Below are 26,251 nucleotides of genomic sequence, written 5' to 3' on the forward strand. Positions count from 1 at the left end.
GCAGAGTGGAGATGTTCTGAAATGAGATGTGAGGCTGACTAGACACCTCTATACATACACAAAATTCATTGAACTGCACACTTAAAACAGATGGGTCTTATGGTTTGTCAATTATCTCAATAAAATATATTAAATGCTTAAAAATTTTAAATTTACTAGCATCAAACTGGGTTTTCTTGTTGAGTTAATCAGAGGTTTGAAGGAGAATCGCAAAGGGAGTTATGTCCTTGATTCAATAACAAGGAGAATTTAAGAGAAAAATCTAAGAGAGTTTTGTGTCTAACAAGAGATCCGCATTCCACCCTTTAAACCACAACTACGGGAGCTGGAGAAGCTACATTCGGACCCACTGAGGCCAAACCAGGGGGCGTGGGCTCATGGGACAGTGACCCCATGATGTCACACTGGAAGCTGGAAGTAGCACTGGATCATCTCCCTTTGGGGATGGAGTACAGATAAGCAGACAAAGCAGAATGTCTGCTGAGGAGAATGCAAAACAGTGAATTCCACCCTGAGAAACGGTGTGACTTCGGTGCCAGTGGCCAAACCAACATGTCACAGACATCAGGCTGGACTTTTCCAGGAACTGCCCCTCTTCAAAACCACCCACCCTCCCATTCTTGTGACTATGGTGGGAGAAATCATCTGTCCCACCCACATCCCCTCCCTTGGCCACAAATGCTTTCTCATGACGTGCGGCAATCCTTTTATGGCAATGTAGAAACAAAGAGAGCGCCAGGCCAGGATCTTTCTAGAAACTAAAGCTGGAACATATCAAATACCAGAGCTAAAGGCACCCCTGTTTTTTTACCATGTGGATCCTAGTACCTTCCAATAAATTCCCCTTTTTCCTGAAATTAATTTCAATTGAGTTTCAATCCCCTATAGTCAAGAGTCCTAACTAATTCCATTCACGTTTAAATCGTTTTCTGCTTAAATTGTCATCCATTCGTTCTCCCACGACACACAAGGCTTAGTTCACTGGAAGTCGCACCTTTATCACAATTCGATGGTGTCAGGTGAGAGCAAAGGCTTTCTCTCAGCAGAGGCTGCCTCCACCCACCCAGCCCCCTCCTTCCCACGACAAAAGTTAAACCATTCGTCTGGGAATTCTGGACAAGCAGGCTGTTTCAGGATTACAGGGCAGAAGGCAGAGATCTGAACTAAGTCTGGGGAGTTTAAAGACCTGTCCAGCCCCCAGAAAAACAAACAAGTAAGTGGTGGTTATGGCTGTTATTATAAACCAACCTGGTGCAATGTGATAGAAAGCTTCTGAAATCCCAAACAGAGCAATTTGGCAAAGCCCATCTTAAGGGCTTTTGCAAGATCTTTCCTGTTGTTCATTACGCTTTGGTTTAATCATGTTTGGATTAGCAAAACCTGAAGCATGTGTCGTTGTCTTTACGAAAATCAACTACTCGAATTGCTGAGAATTAAACTAACCAGGGGATGGAGACAACACAAATTCACTGTTTTCTTTTTTATTTCAGTTTTATTTAGTAAAAATAGTTAGCTGATCAGGCTAGATAGAGCTATCATCACAGCTTTAGTCTAGGCAGACTGGGTCCCTACAAACCTCTCTCCTGGCAGAGGAAGTTCAACACCCAGTGTCTCTGGGGGAAGCCAGAATGTTCACATACGATGCATCAATTTCAGATCTTAGAACAAAACAGTGAGATCACATAGACCTGGCTACATCCTTAAGTTAAAGTCTAGAACTAAAACAAACAGGGACGCTGTGGAAAATGTGAAGAATTCTAACCCTCCTCACCATGTGAAAATGTTACTAAAATGGTAATAGTAGAAATAATGACAAAAACAACAGAAAAGGTAACAATAAACAATAATAAGGGAATTCCCTGGCAGTCCAGAGGTTAGGACTCCGAGCTTCTACTGCAGGCGGCACAGGTTCGATCCCTGGTTGGGGAACTAAGATCTTGCAAGCCATGCGGCATGGCCAAGTAAATAAATGAATTAATTAATTTAAAAAAATATTAAAACCATTTAGCCCAAAGACATCTAGAGTCAGGGGTGTAACTGTACTCTGTACAGGAGATTTGATTTAAATATTCATGAGTGGGTGCTCCCTCAAATATGCATCTCCCTATTATTTTTCCCTCAATTCTACTCTGGTTGAATAAATACCACCTTGATCACCACAAGTGAATGACATAAATTAAATTATGACACTGAAAACAGACTTAACCACACAGTTGTGACAGCCTTTTACGCACAGACATTCAGGATGGAGGACTTGAACTGCATAGACATTTTTAAAATGCATCTTACCTAATATCTGAGAGGTCGCACTTGTTTCCAGCGATAGCCATCACAATGTTTTCTGGACCATGTTCTTTCAGTTCTTTCACCCATTTCTTCAAGGTATGAAATGAATCCTAAACCAAAAGTGTAAATCAATCTTGGGAAAGACCCATCAGTGTAATATCTGAACCACGTAGAAATACAAACCCAATATAATTTAATGAAGAAAAGTATCTTCAGGGGGCACACAAAGGTTAACATACTCCCCCAACCTTGGCACAAAATTTAATATTAGCTAAGTTATACTTACAGAGCCTGTAAAAAGTTCCCCTTCTAAAATGGAAATTTGAAGTTAAGATAATCATATTAGTAATTTTCTTTTATAAATAACATTAATGTTAGCCTTACCTCAACTTGAGTGAGACAAAGCTATAGGACTGAACCAATGTTCATGCTTAATCAGAAAAGAAAAAATATATACATACATACACACACACGCGCATAAACGCACGCTTTAGAGTCCTATTTTCCTAACTGCTCTTCCCTCACAATGACCTCCAGGAAACAGCCAAGGTAGCCACTCCATTTAGGAAGCAGTGGTCAGGAACTCACGGATGGTCACAGCATCGAATTAGTTAAAGCAGTTAACTAAGTTCAGTTAAGCAGGTCCTCAACGCTGAATTCCAGGAGTGGGGGAAATGCCAGCAGACCACTGCCGTTATTCATTGATGGGTATCTTGGGTCCTCAAAATGATAACTAAAAATACATTCATCCCACATGCACGCAGACACACTATACATATATAAACATCATCCTTGGTGTTTCAAGTTGTATGATTGAAACATTAATAGGAAATAAGTATCTATAACCATCAAACATGCAAAATTTAAAGGTAATTTTCCTTTTCCTAAAAATCTGACATTCTGGAGACCAGTATTAGCAGGCATAACCTTGCCCTTACAAACAGTCAATTTTAAAAGCGAATGATCATTGTTTATTTAAGTTAGCAGGTAGATTTGAAAGGCTTAGCTACATATAGATGAGAGAAACTCAAAATTTGGTGTTCACTCACCCCAACCAGCATACTGCGGAATCTCACCCCAGGCTGCTGGGGAGACTCACTGATGCCTCTGCCTTGGTCTTTCTAGGGGGATCACCATAAATGGCACCTAAATTCTAAAGGGGACCTTCTTACCTGTTTGGTAATATCATACACTATGACAGCTGCTGCGGATCCACGATAGTACATGGGAGCCAGTGAATGAAACTGTTTAGGAACAATGGATAGTTTTAGGCCAAAGTGAACATACTTTATGCAACCCCAAATTAAACATAAAACGATCACCCTACATCATCCCCATAGGATCCCTAGAATTTCCCCAGAATTCAGATCCGATGATAAATTTTCCTCCTCAATGGCACATTCCCTTGTAGTTTATAAACCATGAGATTCATTCTTGGGAAAAGCCAAAAATAAACGTTATTTTCAATGTTGCTATCCTATGAATTTTCTTTTCCCTACCGCTCATCATTTATCTAATATGGTGGACCCAGGGCAATCTCATTAGGATGATACAGCGATAAGATGTTTGCCAAGGGAAGGAAAAGGCAAGACTGGCACAAATCACACCACCCGGGCCTGGCTGCTAAGGAAGAGCACTGCAGCAAGGGCATCTCGGCCCCCGCCCTCGGGTCTGGAAGGCTGCCGTCCCACAAATTCACAACAAATGGTGAGAGAGATGAGCTTCGTTCCAAATGCGAACAGAGCAAGTGTTGCTGGTCATGAGAATCATTCATCCCCAAGCAGAACAGATACTTATCCTGGGGATACATACAGATTTTATGTATATTTTGAAGAATATATCTTTAAATATATTTGAATATATCTGAAGCACATATCACGGAGGTGTTTTGAAAGACAATAAGAAAAAGATAACTCAGCTCAATAGAAAAATGAACAAAGGATATATATAGATAGATAAATCACAGAGGAAGAGTAATAAACTATCAATAAATATTTTAAAATATGTTCAATGATAATAAAAGAAATGAAAATAAAAGCAATGATAGGGTATTCATTAATTTATTAAGTATTGAAAAGATTGATCATATCCAGGGTTGGTGTGGGTTTGGGGCAGGAGGCACTCATACACTACACAGGAAGGTATTTTAAGACCTGTTTATGGAAAGATGCTCAACCCCACTAACCATCAGGGAACTGCAAATCAAAACCACATGAGATATCACCTCGCACCTGTTAGAACAGGTATTATTAAAAAGACGAGAAATACCAAGTGTTGGCAGGGATATGGAGAAAAGGGTACCCTCATACGTTGTTGTCTGGAATGTAAATTGGTGTAGCCACTATGGAAAACAGTATGGAGGTTGCTCAAAAGATTAAAAATAGAACTACTAAATGGTCCAGCAATTTCTTTTCTGGATATTTATCCGAAGAAAACAAAAACACTAACTTGAAAAGATATATTCGCCCTCATGTACACAACGGCATTATTTACAAAAGCTAAGACATGGAAAAACTACCAGTGTCCATCAACTGATAAATGGATCATCAATAAGATATGATACACACACACACACGCATACACACTCACATACACACACACACCACACACACACAGGAATATTATTCAGCCATAAAAAAGAATGAAATCTTGCCATTTGCAATACCACGGAGGGAACTTGAGGGCATCATGCTAAGTGAAGTCAGTCAGTCTGAGAAAGATAAATACCATATTATCTCACTTACATGTGGATCTAAAAACAAAAACTGAATTCACAGATACAGAGAGCAGACTGGAGGTTGCCGGAGGCCGTGGGTAGGGGTGGGCATAATAGGTGAAGGTGGTCAAAAGGTACCAATTTCCGGACTTCCCCGCCAATGCAGGGGACACGGGTTTGAGCCCTGGTCTGGGAAGATCCCACATGCCGCGGAGCAACTAGGCCCGTGCGCCACAACTACTGAGCCTGAGCTCTAGAGCCCACGAGCCATAACTACTGAAGCCCGCGTGCCTAGAGCCCGTGCTCTGCAACAAGAGAAGCCACCGCAATGAGAAGCCCGCGCACCGCAATGAAGAGTAGCCCCCGCTCTCCGCGACTAGAGAAAGCCCCACGCAGCAACGAAGACCCAACACAGCCAAAAATAAATAAATAAAATAAATAAGTTTATATAAAAAAAAAAGGTACCAACTTCCAAGTATAAAATAAATAAGGCAGGGGAGGGAATCAATAGCATAGTGACTATAGTTGATAATACTGTATTGTATATTTGTAAGTTCCTAAGAGAAAAGATCTTAAAAGTTCTCATCACAAGAAAAAAGAATTGTAACTGTGCAGTGACGAATGTTACCTAGGATGTGAACTAGACTGTTTGTGGTGATCATTTCACAATACATACAAACACCGAATCAGTATGTTGTAAACCTGAAACTAACATAATGTGGTATGACAATTATACATCAATTTTTTTAAAAAGTCAAGTACATAGAAGCAAAGAACAGAGTGGGGGTTAGCAGGAACTGAGGGCGCTGGGTAGGGGTGGCTGGGAACACACTGATCAAAGGGGACGAGGCTGCAGCTATGTGGGTAAGTCTAGAGATGGAATATACAGCGTGATGACTGTGGTTGATAATACCTGAACCTGGAAATTTGCCAAGCGAATAGATTTCACATGTTCTCACCACTTAAAAAGGGTAACTATGTGAAGAGAAAATATGCTAATTAGCTTGACTGCAGTAATCATTTCACTACGTATACATACATCAAATCATCGTGTTGCACACCTTAAACATATACAATTTTTATTTTTTTAAAAAAAAGAGATCTTCTTTCAAAGCTACTGTTGGTAACATATAACAAAAAGTTGAAATGTGCGTATCGTTTGACCCCAAAGTTCCACTTTTGTGATCGTCACACAAAGATCCTCAGCCCTATGTGGTAAATGGGAGAAAAAGATTCAAAACAACCCAAAGGTTCATCATAGAGAATTCATTAACGTTGTATGTATATCATGGAAATGCCACAACCATTAAAATGATGGTGAGGATTTTTATTTATAGGAAAAGATATCCTTGACATACCGTTAAATGAAAACAACAGTCTCAGAGCAGCAGACGCAGCATAATATAATTTTGGGTAAAATGCGTCTGGGTGGGTCCATGTGTATAAGCATAACATAATGTTTCTCAAAATGTTAACAGTGGGATTTCTCATCGCGTGTACCTTTTCCTCATAAGAGTCTGTACTGTATAAATTTTTATGATGATTTTTAAATGATTTTTAAATTTTCTAAAAGCAGCCATATTTCAGCCATAAAAAATAATGAAATAATGTTCAGCAACATGGAGGGATCTAGAGATTATCGTACTGAGTGAATGTAAAACAGACAAAGACAAATATCATATGATATCACTTATATGTGTAATCTAAAAGAATGATACAAATGAACTTACTTACAAAACAGAAATAGACTCACAGACATAGAAAACAAACTTATGGCTACCAAAGGGGAAAGGTGAGGGGAAGGGATAAATTAGGAGTTTGGGATTAACATATATACACTATTATATATAGAACAGACAATCAACAAGGACCTACTGTACAGCACAGGGAACTCTACTCCATATTCTGTAATAAACTATGTGGGAAAAGAATCTGAAAAAGAATGGATATATGCATATGTACAACTGAATCACTTTGCTGTACACCTGAAACTAACACAACATTGTAAATCAACTACACTCCAATATAAAATAAAAATAAAATTTAAAAACAGAAAAAGAAATAAAAATAAAAAGCAGCCCTGGTGGCGCAGTGGTTGGGAGTCCGCCTGCCGATGCAGGGGACACGGGTTCGTGCCCTGGTCCGGGAAGATCCCACGTGCCATGGAGCAGCTGGGCCCGTGAGCCATGGCCGCTGAGCCTGCGCGTCCAGAGCCTGTGCTCCGCAACGGGAGGGGCCACAACAGTGAGAGGCCCGCGTACCGCAAAAAAAAAAAAAAAAAAAAAAAGTATCCATATTTACTGGGGAGTCGGGGGGAGGGGGTAGCAGGGAGAGAAAGTTCAGATTCTGATGTTTTTCTGGCAAACAACAAAACCATCGTTCATTTTTACTTCCCGTGCAATACTTTTCATTGAATCAACACTGGCCAAGATGAAATGATCCTATTTGGAAACTGGAAGCACACCCAAAGCCGAGGATTCCTTCTACTGCAGGATGCTAGTGTGGCCTCACCAGAGTGTGCAAAGAAGCAGGCCACCCACCCCAGCCCCACGGCCCTCGTGCAATCTCCACCTTGATGAGAAACTGCCCTGCTCCTGTGTGGCTTTCAGAAAAGGGAACGGGTTGGATGGAGCTCAGGATGGACCCAGGAGTTCCCAGCTGGAGGACCATGGCTGCTGACCAGGAGTCACTGAGGACAGAGCCTTTCCATAGGCACTGGCTGCCCAGCTCTGTGTTTGTTGTCCTTGTCAGGCATCAAAAATCTATTTTTAGTCCATCCTTTGGCAACCCACTCCAGATGCAGAAACCAAAATCAGAATTCCTGCCGTAAAGGAGAAAAAAGCCATGTATTTTTAAAAACATTCCTGCTTTGCTAATGGAAAGGAATACATAGAAAGTGTCCTTTTAGCCCAATTATATAAAATGTCTATTTTTCCAAAATAGCCTCCGTCTAAGAATAGTCCACTTACACACTCGAAGCAGGAGAGTCAGTACAAAATGTATACACAAAGAGGAGCCAATCGTGGATTTTCTAAGACAGAATTCGTTTTCAGCTGTAACACCGTGAAGTAAATCTGAAACGGTCACTACTGTGCAGGTCGCGTGAACTATTTACCAGAGCTTTGTATATAATGCATTACTTGCTCTTTCCTTCCTCCAAATGGAATCATTTTGAAATAACTCTGTAGATGAAGCCACTTAAACTTTATTACCAGGGACCTGGGGGTTTTAATGAGTTAAAGTTCGTGTCTCAGTTCCAAAACCCAGTAATGCGTTGGCCAAAGGATAATGTTTGTGGAGGACAAAAAGATAAATCATGTCTGGCCTACAATGTGTATACTTTTCCCCTACAAATATAAAACAAAAGCCACAAGCAGCCTCAACACTCAATATGACATCATTCCATTTCCGTGGGGTTGGAATTAAGACTGGTGAAACACTCTCATAAAAGATTCTTCTAGAAACAAAGTTCTCAATCACAGGAGGTTGATAAAACTTTTTTAAAAATCTCACCTTGAAAGGTTATTTGAAAATCAACACAATAGGTGCCAGTTCAAAATCCCTTCTTCCCACAAAAAAAAAAAAAAAAAAAAAATCCCTTCTTCCCTAACTATCCAACGAAATATCAAGAATGCCAGAATGAAGTGTTCAGATCATTCTCAGGGGACATTTGTTTAGAAGAAGCACAGGCATTGTTAACAGTCAATCTGTCCCTCAAAAGAAGAGGCCGTTTGGGCTTCCCTGGTGGCGCAGTGGTTGAGAGTCCACCTGCCGACGCAGGGGACGCGGGTTCGTGCCCCGGTCCGGGAAGATCCCACATGCCACGGAGCGGCTGGGCCCATGAGCCATGGCCGCTGAGCCTGCACGTCCGGAGCCTGTGCTCCGCAACGGGAGAGGCCACAGCGGTGAGAGGCCCGTGTACTGCAAAAAAAAAAAAAAAAAAGAAGAGGCTGTTTATGTTCATGTGTGTGACTGTTTGTTTGTAATTGCTGGATGTCTACAGGGTAAGGGCAAGGGAATGGCCTTCTCTGAGCTTCTAAGACCCTCAGCTTTCACAGGTGCAAAGTGCTGCTCCCACTTCCAGCAATGGGCAAAATGATAAGTGGGCATGACCTTTCTGGAAAGCATCTGGACAATGTATTTAGAAAGTCTTACCTAAATGTCCATCGAGAGAGGAGTGGATAAAGAAGATGTGGTACATATATACAATGGAATATTACTCAGCCATAAAGAAGAATAAAATAATGCCATTTGTAGCAACATGGATGGACCTAGAGATCATCATACGAAGTGAAGAAAGTCAGACAAAGACAAATATCATATGATATCACTCATATATGTAATCTAATTTTTAGAAATGATACAAATGAACTTATTTACTAAACAGAAACAGACAGACAGAGAAAACAAACTTATGGTTACCAAAGGGGAAATGTTGCGGGGGAAGGATAAATCAGGAGCTTGGGATGAACACATGCACGCTACCATGTATAAGATAGATAACCAACAAGGACCTACTGTATAGCACAGGCAACTCTACCCAATATTCTGTGATAACCTACATGAGAAAAGAATCTAAAAAAGATTGAAAATATGTATATGTACAGCTGAATCACTTTGTTGTACACTTGAAACTAACATAACATTGTAAATCAACTATACTCCAATAAAATTAAAATTTTTTTAAAAGTCTTGAAACATTCATATGCTCTGACTCAACAATTCCACTTCTGAAGGGGATGATCAGAGGTGGCCTCAAAGAAACCAGAATTCATTCTAGAATCATCAGTAATGCTGAAAACTTGTAATCAACCTCCATGTCTAACCATCGGGGACTGGAAACATAACTTTGGCTTAGCCGTATGATGGAATACTGGGCAGGAATTACACTCCAGTTTCTGAAAAATTTGAAATGGCACGTGAGGCAAGATGGCTTAGTATTTCCCAAAGAAGTGTTTTCTGCAGAACCCTGTGCCCCTGAAGTACTTTTTGGGAAAAAGGTTTCTTGGTCATGTAAGTTTGAGAAACTCTACATATTACAACGTTCCCCTGGAGGGTTACGGAGTTTTATTAGTACATGAAAGGCTCTGAAAATTTCTGTAGTAAAGGAACCTATTTATTTTGCTTTTAACTCAGAATTTTTAATTTACTTTTTACCTTTTTTCAAGTAATATTTATTAACATCTAGGGACCTAGTAAGTGTCCTGAGGACCCACCTTAGGGACACAGGATGAAGACCCAAGACAGGGTGTTGACCTGCGTCTGGCTCTGTACCGGTTTGGGGGTGGCGGTGGCGGGGCGTGGGTGGTGACAGCTCAGGCTTTCCCAGCTCTGTGAGGACACTCACGGTTTAAGGTGAGACAGGCTCTGCATGGAACCTCCTTTCCCTGCCCTGCTCTTGCCGTACCTGCAAAACAAAGCTCCCTTCTTCCCATCCCACAGCATCCTTTGTGTGCCCACACACACACACACACACACACACACACACACACACACACACACACTCTCAGCACACAGGCAGAAAGTGTTACTCCAGGAAACCTAATCCTTTAGACCACCCAGGCTGCTTCAGGCAAAATTCCTTACACGCAGGTTGGTGGTGGCATAAATTCCAAAGCAGCAAAATTCTGCACATCAAGGATGAGCAGTGGTGGAAAATACACGAAATTTCCAAACAAGGATAGGCCCCAGCTGGGCTCTCTCTCCCCAGATGAGTAACCCAAGCCAGAGGGCTATGGCATCGGGTCCTGGAACTTCAGGGATTGGTTGTTTTAGGATTTTCAGAGAACGCTCCGTCCCTGGTGAGATGCTTCCACGCAGCCTGGGAGCCAGTGCTGGTCTGTCTCGGGGGCCAGCGCTCGAGCAGAAATTCTCACCCTCCCCCAGAACACGAGGGCCACGCACACTCAAGGGCAGAAGCCAAAATACATCCCGAGGTCCCTCAGGATTCAAACAAAGAGGGAAGTGGTAGAGGAAAATTCCTGACATTCCGACATTCTCAGCTGGCAAAAGTTGAATGGAAAAACCACTACTGAATGTACTTTCTGTGTCATTCAGAAGAGCGTTCCTAAGTTTTACACAGACCCTCTCTCTCCACAGAAAAGCAGAGGCCTATTTAATATGCCTACTCAGATGTCCTAAAATCCGATAATACGTAAAGTTTAATAGAAAAGCCTATTAAAATGGTTATTTCTGAATAATGCCATTACAGGCAAACCATCACTTGTTTCCATATTTCTTAATTATTTTAAAAAAAATTTTTAAGAGGATACACTACTTTTGCAATGAGAGGGGATGTTTTTCCCCCTCTGCTTTCTTTTTTCTTTTAATGTGCCAGTTAATGTCAAAGGGCTTCCTCTGCATTCGGAGATGAAAGGGTTAAAGCAAAAGTCCCAGGAGGAAGCTGCGGTTTAGGGTCGCCTGACAAGGTGCGTGCAAACCTTCTGTAGCAGAAAATGATATGACCAAATCCAAATGTCTTTCCACAAAAATGGTGTCGGCGTGGGAGTAAGGGGAAGAGGATCAGTGTGTTTTAAAAGACAAGGTCGTGAGCTGGCCTATTCTGATCCCTAGAATAATGTGTAAGACAGAAGTCGAGGTTTCGAAGCGCTGTAGCAATTCACGTTTCTCCCACCCATGAAAAACCCAACCACAGGGACCCTCAGCTCTCAGTCCAGTTGGCTGGCGCGAGGGGGTGGGGAGCGGTCCTATAAGTGCAGAACCACGTGTGCCCCACTTGCCCCTAAATCATCGGAGGAAAAGCGGTGATGGGGTCACGTCTCCCTCTCTCTCCTCCAGGCTCTGCGTCCTCGGCCCTCTGAGCTTCAATGTCCCATCGTGGAGGCGAGTCCCCCGCGGAGTGGGACCACAGAGCATCACCCGGGATCGTAGGCGAGCTGGCGACCCGGCACTCACAGGGGCCGGCCACCCCGGTGCCAGCAAAGCTGGCCCCCGATGCAGCCACGGGGAACCCTGCCCCCCGCCCCGTGCATCGCCTTCCTGAGCCCAGCTCGGCCTCCCGTGACCCACCGTCCCAAAGCTTCCATCAGTGCATTTAGATGTGGCCGTGGCCTCCACGCTGGCTGCACAGCGGGGGTGGGGGATGCTCTCTTTTACTGCTGGGTTGTGATATTTGTTTACATACACTGTCGAATCTATTTTTAACTTTTTATCGTGGAAATTTTCAAACACACACACAAGAAGGGAGCAGAGTATAAAGCACGTCGGTGCTCTTATCCCCCAGACTCAGCACCCCTGACCCGTGGCCCCTAATATCCGCCCCCCCTTACTGCCCAGCCCACCCCCACCACTGGAGTCCAATGCAGCAAACGCTTGACATCATATCATGTTAACTGTAAAGCAGAAGGATTTTTCTTCAAATATAAGTCAAATTGTGTCACCTTCCTGTTCAACATCTGTCTAACTTAGCATAAAATCCACCCCCTGGACTGTGGTGTCTAAGGCCCTCATCGCTGGGGCACCAGGCCTGAACCTGCAGCCACAAGGAGTCCCAGGTTTTTCCCCCAGCGGGACCCTCCTCCACCCACACCGACATGGCTCACCCCCTCCTTCATTCACACATTTCTCAGCTGCCACCTCCTCCGAGAACCTTCGGTGACCCCCTATCTGGGCAGCAGCAGGAACTCAACAAACATTCAGAGACAGACCCCCCAGGATGAGCCAATAACCCTGTGCAGGCAGGCTAGACAGGGGGATGGGGTGGGGGGTGGGGTGTTCCCATTTTACAGATGAGAAAGCTGAGGCTCCGGATGATTACGTAAATTGCCCACAGACACACTGCTCTTAAAAGACCTTGAACACAGGTCTTCTGACCCCAAATTCCACGCTTTTTCCACTCATCAGCTGATTCTCTGAAATGAAGCATTGCTTACAGAGATGAAGATACGGGTTGGCACTAACTTTATTCATTCATCAGCTATCACCTGGACAGCTGACACGTGACAGGGACCGTTCTAAGCCATGGAGACTCAGGGTTGGTAGGTAGGATAACAGCCCCCAAAGGTTTCCACCTAATCCCTGGACCTGTGGTGATGTTACGGTGCACAGCGATGGGCATTGGGTTCCTGGCCAGCTGATCCTGGGATGGACAATTACCCTGGGTTACCAGGTGAGCCCAGTGTCATCACAAGGGTCCTCTCACATGGAAGAGGGAGGCAGGAGAGTCAGAGAAACTTGAAGATGCTCTGCTGCTGGCTTTGAAGATGGACGAAGAAGCCACAAACCAAAGACTGTGGGCAGACTCTGTAAAAGGCCAGGAAACGGATTCTCCCCAGAGCCTCCGCGAAGGAACCTGCCCAGACCTATGAGAGCGTGAGCCTGGGTTGTTTGAAGCCACAGGAAACAGAGAAGGTGAAGAAGACAGACAAATCCCTGTCCTCCAAAGTGCACATTTTCCTTGGAGTGGAGGGTGGAAGCGCCGCCTTCAGAGGGGCTGTTCTGGAGATAAAGGCACACAGGGTGAGGTCCCTCTCAGAGGACACTCCTCTGTCCCCGTGTAGACACGACCTGCTCTCTGCCCCAGGTTGCTTGAGAGTCACAGAGGGAAACTGGACTCAACCCAAGCGGCATAGACCATGCCTCACAATTAGAAGTCACTTAGGGTGTCACGTCCCAGACTAGATACACACGGTAAAAGTCCAACTATCGAAGCATCTTCACCTAGAGGAATCACATCCGTCCACAGGACAGGGAGATGCCCTCTGGGGAACAAAGGAAGATAGTGGGGTCTGTCATGATGGGGAGGATGCAGAGGGCAAGGGGCTGGGTCCCTTTCAGACCAGCTCAGGGCTGAGACTCCCGCACCCCACTCCTGGATCCCCACTCCCCATCCCCTTCCCCACTTCCAGTGTCCCATCCCACTGGCCGAGGGCAGAGACGTTTACAGTGTTTCCCGAAGGATTTATTATTTTAGTACATGGACGTGTCCTTCCTCTTGCTCTCCTGTCAGCAGCATCTCTGACACACAGCAGGGCAATTCTGCACCTAAAGTCCTATTTTCCTAAATGACACCAACACCCACACACTGAACAACTCTGGGGACCAGGTCTATGAGCAACTAGCTCTGTCCCCTCTCCCACACCACTGTCAGGCTCTTTTCCTGTAGTTTCTGCCGCCAGATAACTGCCCCTCTTGGGCTGTACCACTTTTAACTAAAGGAGACTCCTGGGGCTTCTTCTAAGAGGAGCCGCTAAAAAAGAACGAAATAATGTCATGTGCAGCAACGTGGATGGACCTAGCGACTGTCATAGAGAGTGAAGTAAGTCAAAGGCAGGGATCACATGATAGTCCTTATATGTGGAAACTCAAAAAAATGGTACAAACCATCTTATTTACAAAACATAAATAGAGTCACAGATGTAGAAAACAAACTTATGGTTACCAGGGAGGGAAAGGGGAGGGGAGGGACAAATTGGAAGATTGGGATTGACATATAAACACTACCATATATAAAATAGATAACTAATGAGAACCGACTGTATAGCACAGGGAACTCTACTCAATGCTTTGTAATGGCCTATATGGGAAAAGAATCTAAAAAAGAGTGGATATATGTATATGTATAACTCATTCACTTTGCAGTACAATAGAAACTAACACAACATTTTAAATCAACTCTACTCCAATAAAAATTTAAAAAAATAAAAATAAATAAATAAGTAAGAGGAGCTGCTGTGACCCGGCCCCGTCGACAGCTGTTGATCTCATATTAATAGCACACAGCACATCTGCAGGTTTCTAAGCTGTCTTCTTCCCACAAAACCTTCATCCAGTTTTCCTTTCTGGGAGCGCTCTTGGTGGGTGATGGAGCGAGGGGGTAGTTCCCTTATTCGGACCTCGATTCACACTGTGACAGCACTGTTCTCTGGGGGAGGGGGGTGCATGTACTCTATCTCCTCCCACTGAAGGGAGACCCCCATGGAAGTTTGCGAGGAGGCGCCCCAGGGTGGAGCACCCCCAGCAGTGCTCCAAGTGTGTGCTCCGCGCTGGGAGCTGGGCCTCTCTTTCCAGGGGCTGCAAGGCGAGCGGGGGAGAAAACAAAGAGCAGCTCATTTGGAGCCTGTAAGAGGCCTCTTTCTTCAAGGATTCCTGAAGGTCAAAATTTCCTCTGACTGTAGCTGCAGCCTATGAATAGTGAACCACTTTCCTGACCATGGACTCCAGGGCCCTGAGAAAGAAGGAACGAGAGCAGACAGGTTTCTTTTGATGTTTGTAAACGAGCCTGAACTTGACCTCAGATACTTGCTGTCTTCAGTTCTCTTTTCCTTCTCAAGGACCCATTCAGACCCAGCAGTGAGGCCACGGCATTCTCAGCTGCATCCCAGCACCCGACCTCCAACCACCTAAGTTTCCAAATGATGGGAGACTGGTAGGTGCTGGCGGAATTCAGCCGCAGTAGGGGAACAAGCAGTACCGCTAACCAGCCCGGGCACCCAAGTCTTCACAACTGCACCCATGAAGCCGTCAGCTCCTGGGGCCTCAGTGGCTTTTCCTTCTTCAGGCACCTGGGGCTCAAGGAAAACCCCCGACAGAAGGAGCAGGTAAAGATTAAACAAACCCGGGTGGTGCCAATATAGCTCTTTAGTATATCTTTTCTGGAATCTTTTAAATCTCTCACAATTGGGGGAAAAAAAAGAGTCTGTGCGCTTACTAGGAAAGTGACCATAAGCCTTTTGAATCAATGGGTTTCAGAATATGATCGCATTATCATTAGCAGTATGTATTAAGTCATAAAGTCTGGTCTTGGGTTAGATAATATTGCTGAAATAAAACTAAATCAGCTGCAAATACTACTACTTTGACGACTGATTCCTTCTTTTAAAAAAATATATTTAGTCAAACACCATAAATTTCAAGTCTAATAATGGTTTGGTACATTGTAAGTGATAACCTCACAAATATGACCTTGTTCATGGTACTACATGAACTTACTACAGGGACCACATTTAAACATTTAAAAGGTTTAATACTTTATTCAACATTTTTTCTTTAGGTGCTACTGTGAGGTCAAGACTGCACTTCCAAATCACGAGTAATCTCCAAAAAGATGAAAGGCAGCATGAAACTCACTTATCACTTATAATTTAAAGGCTTAAGGAGTAGGCAACCTCAAACTCACTATGGATTCAATACAATCCCTATCAAAATCCTAACTGGAGTTTTTTCGATAAACATTTACAAGCTGATCCTACAATTCATGTGGAAATGCAAGGGACCCAGAAGAGCCAAAAGAACCTTGAAAAAGAAATACAAAGTTGGAGGACTCATACTTCCCAATTTCAAAGCTTACTACAAAGCGACAGGAAAATTTTAGATCAAAGGAATAGGACCGAGAGTCAGGAATTAAACCCTCACACGTGTGGCCAACTGATCTTCAACAGAGGTGCCAAGACAACTAACTGGGCAAAGAATAGTCTTCTCAATTGTGTGTATGATACTGACATACAAAGAATGAAGCTGAATTCCTTTCTTACCAAGATACACAAAAAGTAACAACAAATGATCAGGGAGCTAAATGTAAGAACTAAGACTATAAAACTCTCAGACGAACATACAGGAGTAAATCCAGTGACCCTGAGTTAGGCAAAGACAAGTGTTGGCGAAAATGTGGAGAGATGGGCACCTCATGCATTGCTGGTAGGAATATAAAATGGTGCAACCACTTTGGAAAACAGCTTGGCCGCTCCTCAGAATGCTAAACTTAAGAGTCACGACCAATTTCACCCCTAGATACATACCCAAGAGATTTTTAAAAATGCATCTGCACAAAACCCTGTACAAGAATGTTCACAGCATTATTTATTCATAAAAGCCAAAAAGTGTAAACAACCCAACCGTCCATCGACTGATGGATGGACAAACAAAACGTAGTAATCCATACGATGGAACATAAACAGCCGTAAGGAGGAAGTACTGACCCAGCTACAACACGGATGAACCTTGATGACATTATGCTCAGTGAAAGAAGACAGAAAACCCACAGACTGCATGAGTCCATTTATATGAAATGTCCAGCTTAGGAAAACCTAGAGACTGAAATTAGCCGAGGGCTGGGGGATTTGAGGGGAGGCTATTTTTTAGTCTGTACGTGTGTTCTTCAATTTCATCCTTAAAAAGCATAAAACAATGAGCTTGATTTCAGAAGCCAGTCTATCCAACTTCAGATGTTTGCAGAGGACTGGAGAGTTTTTATGCTAATAACGGAATCATCAACTCGCCTTTGTGGAGTCTGTGACTGTGGTTCAATTGAAACCAAAATTACACAAATGCAACCGTTACGGCTCAGGCAGCCTACTAGGAAAGACAGACAGCTGTAACACTGACTCTAACCAAATGAAACAAAAGAATAAGATGAGGGCTTCCCTGGTGGCGCAGTGCTTAAGAATCCGCCTGCCAAAGCAGGGGACACGGGTTCGAGCTCTGGTCCGGGAAGATCCCACATGCCATGGAGGAACTAAGCCCGTGCGCCACAACTACTGAGCCTGCGCACTTAAGAGCCCGCGAGCCACAACTACTGAAGCCCGTGTGCCACAACTACTGAAGCCTGCACACCTAGAGCCCGTGCTCCGCAACAAGAGAAGCCACCACAATAAGCCTGCGCACCGCAACAAAGAGTAGCCCCCGCTCGCCGCAACTAGAGAAAGCCCACGTGCAGCAACAAAGACCCAACACAGCCAAAAATAAATAAATTAATTAATTTTTTAAAAAAGAATAAGATGATGCTAATATTTTTCCAGGTTAGATTCTTAAAATAATGCTGCTCTGATGGATCAGACCAAGAGAAGGAAGCCTGACATTTTCCCAAGATACTGACATTTTCAATGGCGTTTTTCTATAGATTGTGATTGTGTTTTAAAGCAGGCACAGAAGGATCTAGAAGCACACATGTAGAAAGTGAAGGTTGCATCTCACATTGTGATATTTAATAGCAATGAGGATATGCTGGTCCCCAGTTTAAGTGAAAAAACAAAGGAGGAAATCAAAGGACACTCGGAGGGAAGGGATGACGTGTTGATACCGTGGGACAGAAGTCTCATCTCCCCTCACAAATTCTGACGATGGGACGACAGACCTGGGCAGATAAGTTCCTTTCTCTTCCCGGGGTTCTCCCTGAGCTGCAGCTCCTGAGTGCATCCTTCTAGGGGCTTTGCTCACCTACCGCTGGTCCTCTTCACAGATCAGCATGGAGCGGAAACCAGCACCCATGCGAACAGGGCAGGGTGGAAACCCCAAAAGCCCCCACCGAGCTCCAACACGGGCACTCTTCCCTCGCAACACCCCTCTGGGGAGCAGGAAAGTAAATGCACAAATCTCGAAAATGGTAAGCTGTTAACAAATTGGATTCAACAATCAATTGGAAATGGTTACATTTCTTTTAAACCATTTTTCTTACAGAGGCACTCGGTGGATTACCATTTGCCATTGAAAGAACTAGAGGATGCCCATCATATATGGCTGAACTAAAAGCAAAATTAAGACAATATATTAAGAAAGAATGCACTCTTACACCCAGACAAAACCCTAGTTTGAAAAGATACATGCACCCCTATGTTCATAGCAGCACTATTCACAATAGCCAAGACATGGAAACAACCTAAATGTCCATCAACAGAGGAATGGATAAAGAAGATGTGGTACATATGTACAATGGAACATTACTCAGCCACAAAAAAGAATGAAATAATGCCATTTGCAGCAACATGGATGGACCTAGAGATTATCATACTAAATCAAGTCAGAAAGAGAAAGCCGAATACCATATGATATCACTTATATGTGGAATCTAAAGTACGACACAAATGAACATATCTATGAAACAGAAACACTCACAGACAGAGAACAGACTTGTGGTTGCCAATGCGGGGTGCGCAGGGAAGGACTGGGAGTTTGGGATTAGCAGAGGCAAACTATTATATATAGGATGGATAACAAGGTCCTACTGTACAGCACAGGGAACTATATTCAATATCCTGTGATATAAACTGTAATGGAAAAGAATATATATATGTATAAGTGGGTCACTTTGCTATACAGCAGAAATCAACACAACACTGTAAATCAACTATACTTCAATACAATTTAAAACAAAAAAAGAATGAATACACTCTTATACAAGGACAGGAGAACCGGGATCCCTTTACATCTTCAGTGCCCAGAGGGAAAAACAAACTTTCAAGAGTACGATTCTGTGCCACACGTATAATGCAGGATTAGTACCGGCAGTAAGTAGCGCATCGACGGAAGTGCCGTGTGTGCCAGGCAGACACAGACTTGCTCTAATTTTGAGGAATTAACATATGCAAAGCACTGCACTCAGCAGTCTCCCTCCTTGAGGACACAGAAATCTGTCTTGATATTGTCAACTCATAAATCCAAAGAGATTGGATTTGTTTAGCGTTGTGAAAACTGAGAACAGCAGCAGATTTCTACGAAGATAAGGAGGAAAAATAAAACGCACTGGACTCCAACAATTAATGAGAGAACCAACAGCACTCTGCACCAGCAACAGCAAGGAATTTATTTTTAGCTCAAACACGAGGGAACGTCATTACGAGCACGATTAAGTCCCGCAACGAGCTGCCGAAACGACTGAAAGACTGCCATCCTGGAGAGACAGGGGATCGCACAGGGGGACCACAGACAAGGTCAGCCGGGAGTCACACACCAGCCCTTCGAGGGTCAGAGGGATCGGACAACCAAGAGTCTGGGTGGATACGGCTCAGTCGCTCTCCACAAACTGGATTCACCTGAAGTTACCACCCAAACCCCATCCCTCTTCCCTGAAGTATAAAGAGAATCACTAGTACGGAGGTGTGCCTTGCACTTACAAGGCTAACACTTTTCAAATTATAGGCACAGTAATATAGTCACAGGTGTCTATAACCTCTAAGAGTCAAATTTTAGAAAAGCAATTAGAAGAATTAAAAATACAGTCATATGAAAAAAATTTTATTGCTATGTTGCTTTGAGATGCTAAGTGGGCCAGACTCCAAACTAAAATAGTCACTTTAGAGCCAAATTTCATCAAAAGCAATCGACCCCTTGAATATTTTATTGGAATAAGTAAGTAAATGTCAAATGTCCTGTTTAGATTATACAGAAATCTCCCTTTAAGGACACTATTATCAAGGGAAAACGGCAGATTATAAAGACTTATGATCCCATTGATATGAAATTATCAGCACACACAGTGAGCTATCTGAAGGATGGTCACCTAATGTCAACAGTGGAAATACCTGGGGGTTGGGATTTTGGATAATTTCACTTTCAACTGTATGGTTTTGTATGATTTTTCTATCATAACAGAACTATAAAGCACAGGACCCAGACTGCTGGATTCAAATTTCAGCTTTACACCTTACTAGCTGTGTGATCTTGAGAAAGTTACTTAACCTCTCTGTGCCTGGGTGACCTCCCCTGTAAATGGAGATAAAGACAGTCCCCAGCTCAGAGTGCACTCAGCACAGGGCTGGAGCACAACAAGCCTTCAGGACACGGCAGCCGGCGGTAGAAGCCGCAGTGCTGCCAGATCTATGTAAAATTGACTTATTACACTCAATAAAAGCAGCTGCAAAAGCAACTATTTCATGGGCAAAAGTAAAAAGGGGAGCAAGAAAATCTCACTGCTTAAGTTTAAACAACAACCCCTTAAACTCCCAAAACAAAAAACTAGCAGATCTACTACAGAGAACACACAAGTACATGCAGAAGAGGTCCCTAAGAAGACATTTCCCCTGGAATCCATCCCCCTCACTTCAGGAAACAGAGAGAAAGAGGGGCCCCAGGCAGCAGCTTCATACGTGCATATCTGCACTCTCAATTCCACAGAGAAACAGAAGACATTCTAATGAGGTTAGCATTTGTAGGACAGAAGATTCGTCCCAATTAAAGAAAAGAAAATCTCTGAAATGCCTTAATCTACGAACGCTGGAACGTTCATTTTAAGAGTGGATTTATAGAAAATGAAAATTATATAAACACACACTTGATTTGTTAGGAGCTGATGATGAAAAATGATGGGTTATCCTGAACACTGGATTCTCTTTCTTTGAGAGGGAGACGGTCCACAGAATCGATAAGTGAATTCAGTGGTGTATTAGAGGCTGGTAAGGGCTATGGAGAAAAATGGGGTGGGGAGGGCAGGGAGGAAGTGCTGACATTCTAGGCAGGGTGGGCAGAGAAGGTGACGTCTGAGCTGGGACCAGATCAGGGGAAGTTCAACCTGTCACTCCACGATCACAAGCTCTGGTGAAAGTTTTGATCAGGCCGAAAGCTCTCATTGAAGACGAAGTATCGGTTACCGCTGTGTTCACTTCTCCTGGCCACCCCTCTCAACTTTGATAACATACGCTCTACTTACTACACACATTCTCTGTTCTAGACAGTCTGCTGGTGTTTGTTATTTCACTTCTTAAAATCTAAAGATGTGAGGTTCTTGAGTAATCTTCTCCATAAATATCTTCAGCAAAGAAAAAGAATCAGGAATAAGAAAGCAGTCATCTGCTGTTTCTGGTAGCCCAATGTCCATTGCCCTGTTTCCGAGCAAGAGAACCCAGACTTTCCTCAGGGAACAAAGCCCGTCGGCTCCCAGCCAGCAGGGTTCAGGCGCAGCTGAACGCAGCCCTCACCTCCAGGGGTAAGTGTACTGCCTGGCCCCACCAGTAGGGGCGCCACAGCCCCCGAGCACATGACCAGGTGGAGAAGGACCCCAGAGGCAGGTCTGGGAAGAGGTGCCTGCTTCCTGGGGTTGCTGATGAGGCCTCCTTGCCACCCTCGTGGAAGGGAAGCTGGTGGGTCAGCCTAAAAATGAAGTCAATTTAAAGGTAAGCAAGCCAAAGACTTCCCTGGTGGCGCAGTAGTTAAGAATCCGCCTGCCAATGCAGGGGACACGGGTTCGAGCCCTGCTCTGGGAAGATCCCACGTGCCGCGGAGCAAGGAAGCCTGTTCGCCACAACTACTGAAGCCCGCGCACCTAGAGCCCGTGCTCTGCAGCAAGAGAAGCCACTGCAACGAGAAGCCCTCGCACAGCAATGAAGAGTAGCCCCTGCTCGCCACTAGAGAAAGCCCACACGCAACAATGAAGACCCAGTGCAGCCAAAAATATAAATAAATAAAATAAATAAAAAATTCAAAATAAATAAAATAGAGGTAAGCAAGCCAAGAAAACCAAATAAGAGACGGACGCCCTGGACAGCACGTTGGCAGGAATGGAACTCAGCCTCACCCTAAGATGATGTTGCCCCCTTCTTTTTCTCATAGCTGAAGAGTACATTTCCTTTTTTGCTTAAATTATGTCAAGCTGGGTTTCTATCACTAGCAACCAGTAGTCTTGCCAAATACAAAGAAACCATTGGTCGCTGGCATTTTTCTCCCCGGGATTTTCCCTAGAAAGCCAGCAGCAGCACATTCTTACCCGTTCCTGACCGGCAGTGTCCCAGATGAGGAACTTATGAAGTTCATTTCCACAAGGCACTGTTTTGGTCATAAAAGATGCCCTGAAAAAGAAAACCGACATCTCCACGTTACCGATCACCCCTACAACCTTCACGAAGACTCCTGTTTCCAGCAAGTGAAGGTGGAGCCTCTGCAGGACTCCAGAAGCTCTCCTCTCAGGGGTCACGGAGAGGAAAGAAGGGCTGTGGAGTCCTGTCACCAAAAAAAATATTCTGCATTTTCTGTTAGTACAAGGGGGGGTTTAGCGGGGGAGAAGGCAAAGAATGCATTCAAAACATTGTTTCCAAAACATTTATCTTCAATTGTTCTAAGATATTATGCCTGAAATCAGGAAAGAAAATAAAACCTTAGATTTTAAAAACATATTATCACCACAGTGAAGAGTGAAAAAGCAGCTGGTATTCGGGCATTTGACAGTGTGGGCCCTGCAGAGGTGCAAACAGTGGCGCATACTCCCTGCTCTATGAATTCAGCACTGGTAGCAATGATTAGAATACTGTATCTCATTCCCATCCTGCTTGCCTAAGCACAGGGATAAAGATGGGTAGCTTAACAAACATTTGTTTCCTCCAAGAAAAAGGAAGGATTTGAAATTCTCAGTAGATAATGAAACACTTGCTATTTTCTTTTTTGCATAGTTCCTCTTAAAGCTTTTTCTTTGTGCTCAGGAAAAATGTAAAAATCCTTGTACTGGATAAAGCTTCCCATTCATTAAAAAATAGCAAGTCTCTCCAGTCCTGTGACAGCCAGACATGAGGAGCCTCCTGATGTGATGGGATTAGTACACGCATCACCTGGGCAGCATGCCGGGCAAAAACGTTTAATCTGAATTTAATCATGAGGAAGCGATCAGGCAAATCTGGAATGGAGAGCGTTCTACCAGACAACGGCCTGAATGCTAGGAATAAGTCAGTGTCATGAAAAGCAAACAAAACAAAAGGCAGGGGAGTTGTTCTAGATTAAGAGAAAGAGACAAAACAACCAAATGCACTGTATGGACTGAGACTGGACCCTGGAGACCCTGGGTTAGGAGGAAAAGCGCTTCAAAAGACATTTTGAGGACAACTGGAGAAATCTAAATTTAGACTATATGTCAGATATTATCATTGAATCGAACTAACTTTCTAGGTACAATAATGGTGTCCTCCTCATGTTCTCCTTAGGAGATGCACACCGGAGTCTGCAGGGGAAACATGTCAGGGCGTCTCTCACTTTCATGGACCCCGCAGGCCCTCCTGGTCCAGTGCAGGGTCCAGCCCTGCGACCAACCACTCAGCACTCAGCCCAGTAATATTTCCTCAATTTCTACTCCTTTCCCCCAAGACTAAGAGGCAAACTACAGAAGTCCCAGGGAGAAAGGTATTCGGCCCTGCAATTCCCATACTGTTCCCACAACATACACACACACCAAGGTTAATAGTTGTAATTATCAACATACAATTGTACTAAGTGGAAATTCTAAGTATTTTTCTAAGTGATATGACCTAATACGATCAATATCGCATCTGCCCCATGACATTTCATTTCTTTAAGAGTTCTTAAACTATACATCCCAGATTACCGGTCAGAGCAAATATATTCCAAAAATAAAAATATCTTTACTACTTTTCTCATTATAAAAGCAATATAAGTATTTCACAAAAAAGAAATTCAAAAAATGAAAATAAAGCAGGAAAGTAAAATCAACTGTAATTTCACTACCTAGCCACGATCACTGCTAATAAGTTGGTATACGTCCTTCCAAATGATCTTTACACAACTTTTACCCCCAAACTGATGATACATAAATTTTGTTTTTCCTCCACTTTACATATTATGGACGTCTTTCAATTTCTATGAATATAGATCAACATCGTTATCTAAAGGGACTGCATATTACACACCATGTTATGGATGTAAGTTCATCTTCATCACCTATTTTTCACTATTATGACAATAGTTACATGAATATCGTTGTACCTAAACCTTTGTGTCCTTGTACACTATTCTTTGGACTTAATTCTTAGAAGCATATATTCTCCACGTTGCTACGTTCACCAAACGGTGGGTTGTACCAACCTATATGCCCACCACAGTGTATGAGATGACCTTTTCCCCAACCAAGAATCTTTCAAATCTTTCAGGATGACACATAGAAAATGGTATCTCATTCCTGTTTTTGTTATAGTTATCCTAAGTCTGGACATCATTTTAGTGTTCACTGTTCACTTGTTTTGCTTTTGTGAATCTTTAGTTCGTGACCTTTTCCCACTTTTCAGTTGGGATGTTCATCCCTTTCTTATGTACTTTTTGAGTATTTTACACCAGCTTTTTGTAACAGTATATTTTAAAAAATATTCTTCCAGTTAAATCTTTGCCCTTTTACTTGGCTTATGGATTTTTTCCAAAAACGCTTTTTTAAATTTTATGTGGACAGCTACATCAATATTTTGTCTTGGTACTTATTTTTGTTTTTGTTTCTACTTTGATGTAAGCAGACTTTCATTCATTTTTCAATATATTCTAGGCAATGGGATAAATAATACAGCAACCCTGCCTGTAACAAGTTCTCAGGCTTAGAAAACTAAGTTTGTGCCTTTAAAATCTTAGACTTTACTAACTGGGGAAAAAAAAAAAAATCCAGGCCAATCCCTTCACTTTACAGATAAGAGGGGGGTAAATCTGAGACCTGAGAGACGGCCTTGACCCTGGTCAAAGAAGAATCTGATGACACAGTCAGAAGAGAACGCAGAGGCCCCGCCGCCAGCCTGTGGAACGGGGGCTCACAAAGTCCCTCAGTTTGCTCCCCTGTGAAACAGGTCCCAAATCTATTCTGCATGATCTACGGGCTGTTGTAGGGTCAAATGAGGAAATGATAGCTGTGAAATCCCCACCTTGGTACACAGTAAGCCCGTGAGGAACAGCTCTAGTCACAGTAGTAATGAGTATCATATATATATGTACGTATATACCTATATGTGCAGACACACTACACACACACGCGCGTACATGCACACACGCACACACCCCTCTCTGTCCCTGATTTCCTGCCACTAGGAGAAAGACTATATCACTATTTGAAATGAAGACTGACAACCATTGGTCTTTTGGTTGTTTGGGGGTTTTTTTCAGCCTCCTTGCTAGCTTACGACTTCAGACTCTCAGGCATCTTCTCCTCCCTCTAGTTGCCTTCTCGAGCGATGGGTGTGAGCAATGCTGAACTGACTTCGTTCCCTGCGGGAAGCAAAGTCTGGCAGAGAAGCTAACACAATTTCCTTGTAAAGGTCGAAATAGAAAGGGAGGTGCACACACACGTCTGTTCAGGACGCCGACAATCTGCCTGAACAGCAGCCAGAGTTTCTTATGAGTCACAGGACGATAAGGATGAACTTCCGCTGCTGAAACGCTGCCCTTTCACAGCCTTCGGTCTTTCCCCAGCACAGCGATCACAGTGGGAGGGAGGTGGACTCCCAGAGGACTCACTTGTTGTGAGTCAGAAGTTTGCTGTGTGCCTGCCACGAATTTTCTCCACTTACGGCTGATGGAGACCATCGCCCTGTCCTCATCAATCCTACCCAGTTCCCCAAATTTATACACTCATTGTTTCTCTGCTGAGGAAGACCAAACCTTGCTCTCTGCAGAGAGCATGTTGTCTTCAGGGAGAAAACTAAGCCAGGCCAAGTTCTACGACAGTGAAATATCAGGCACCTGCCAAACCGCACAGCAAAAGCGCGTCTGGCAAAGGTGTCCGTAGGAAAGGGGAAAATGGAACAGGAAAACGTTCCTACGTTCCAAGGT

At 43.5% G+C, this 26,251-nt stretch overlaps 1 protein-coding gene across 1 annotated transcript in view; it reads right to left on the reverse strand.

Moving 5' to 3' along the window:
* RAB31 (RAB31, member RAS oncogene family) overlaps positions 1-26,251 on the reverse strand; it is a 112,103-nt gene that overhangs the window by 44,558 nt on the left and 41,294 nt on the right. Inside the window, exons 3-5 of the mRNA XM_082667217.1 lie at positions 22,434-22,515; positions 3,459-3,530; positions 2,290-2,396 (exon numbers count right to left, since the gene is read on the reverse strand). Of these exons, the coding sequence (XP_082523343.1) occupies positions 2,290-2,396; positions 3,459-3,530; positions 22,434-22,515 (261 nt within the window). The remainder of the gene's footprint in view (positions 1-2,289; positions 2,397-3,458; positions 3,531-22,433; positions 22,516-26,251) is intronic.

The sequence above is a fragment of the Grampus griseus genome (genome assembly GCF_964374135.1).
Source record: "Grampus griseus genome assembly, chromosome: 12".
NCBI classification, from domain to species: domain Eukaryota; kingdom Metazoa; phylum Chordata; class Mammalia; order Artiodactyla; family Delphinidae; genus Grampus; species Grampus griseus.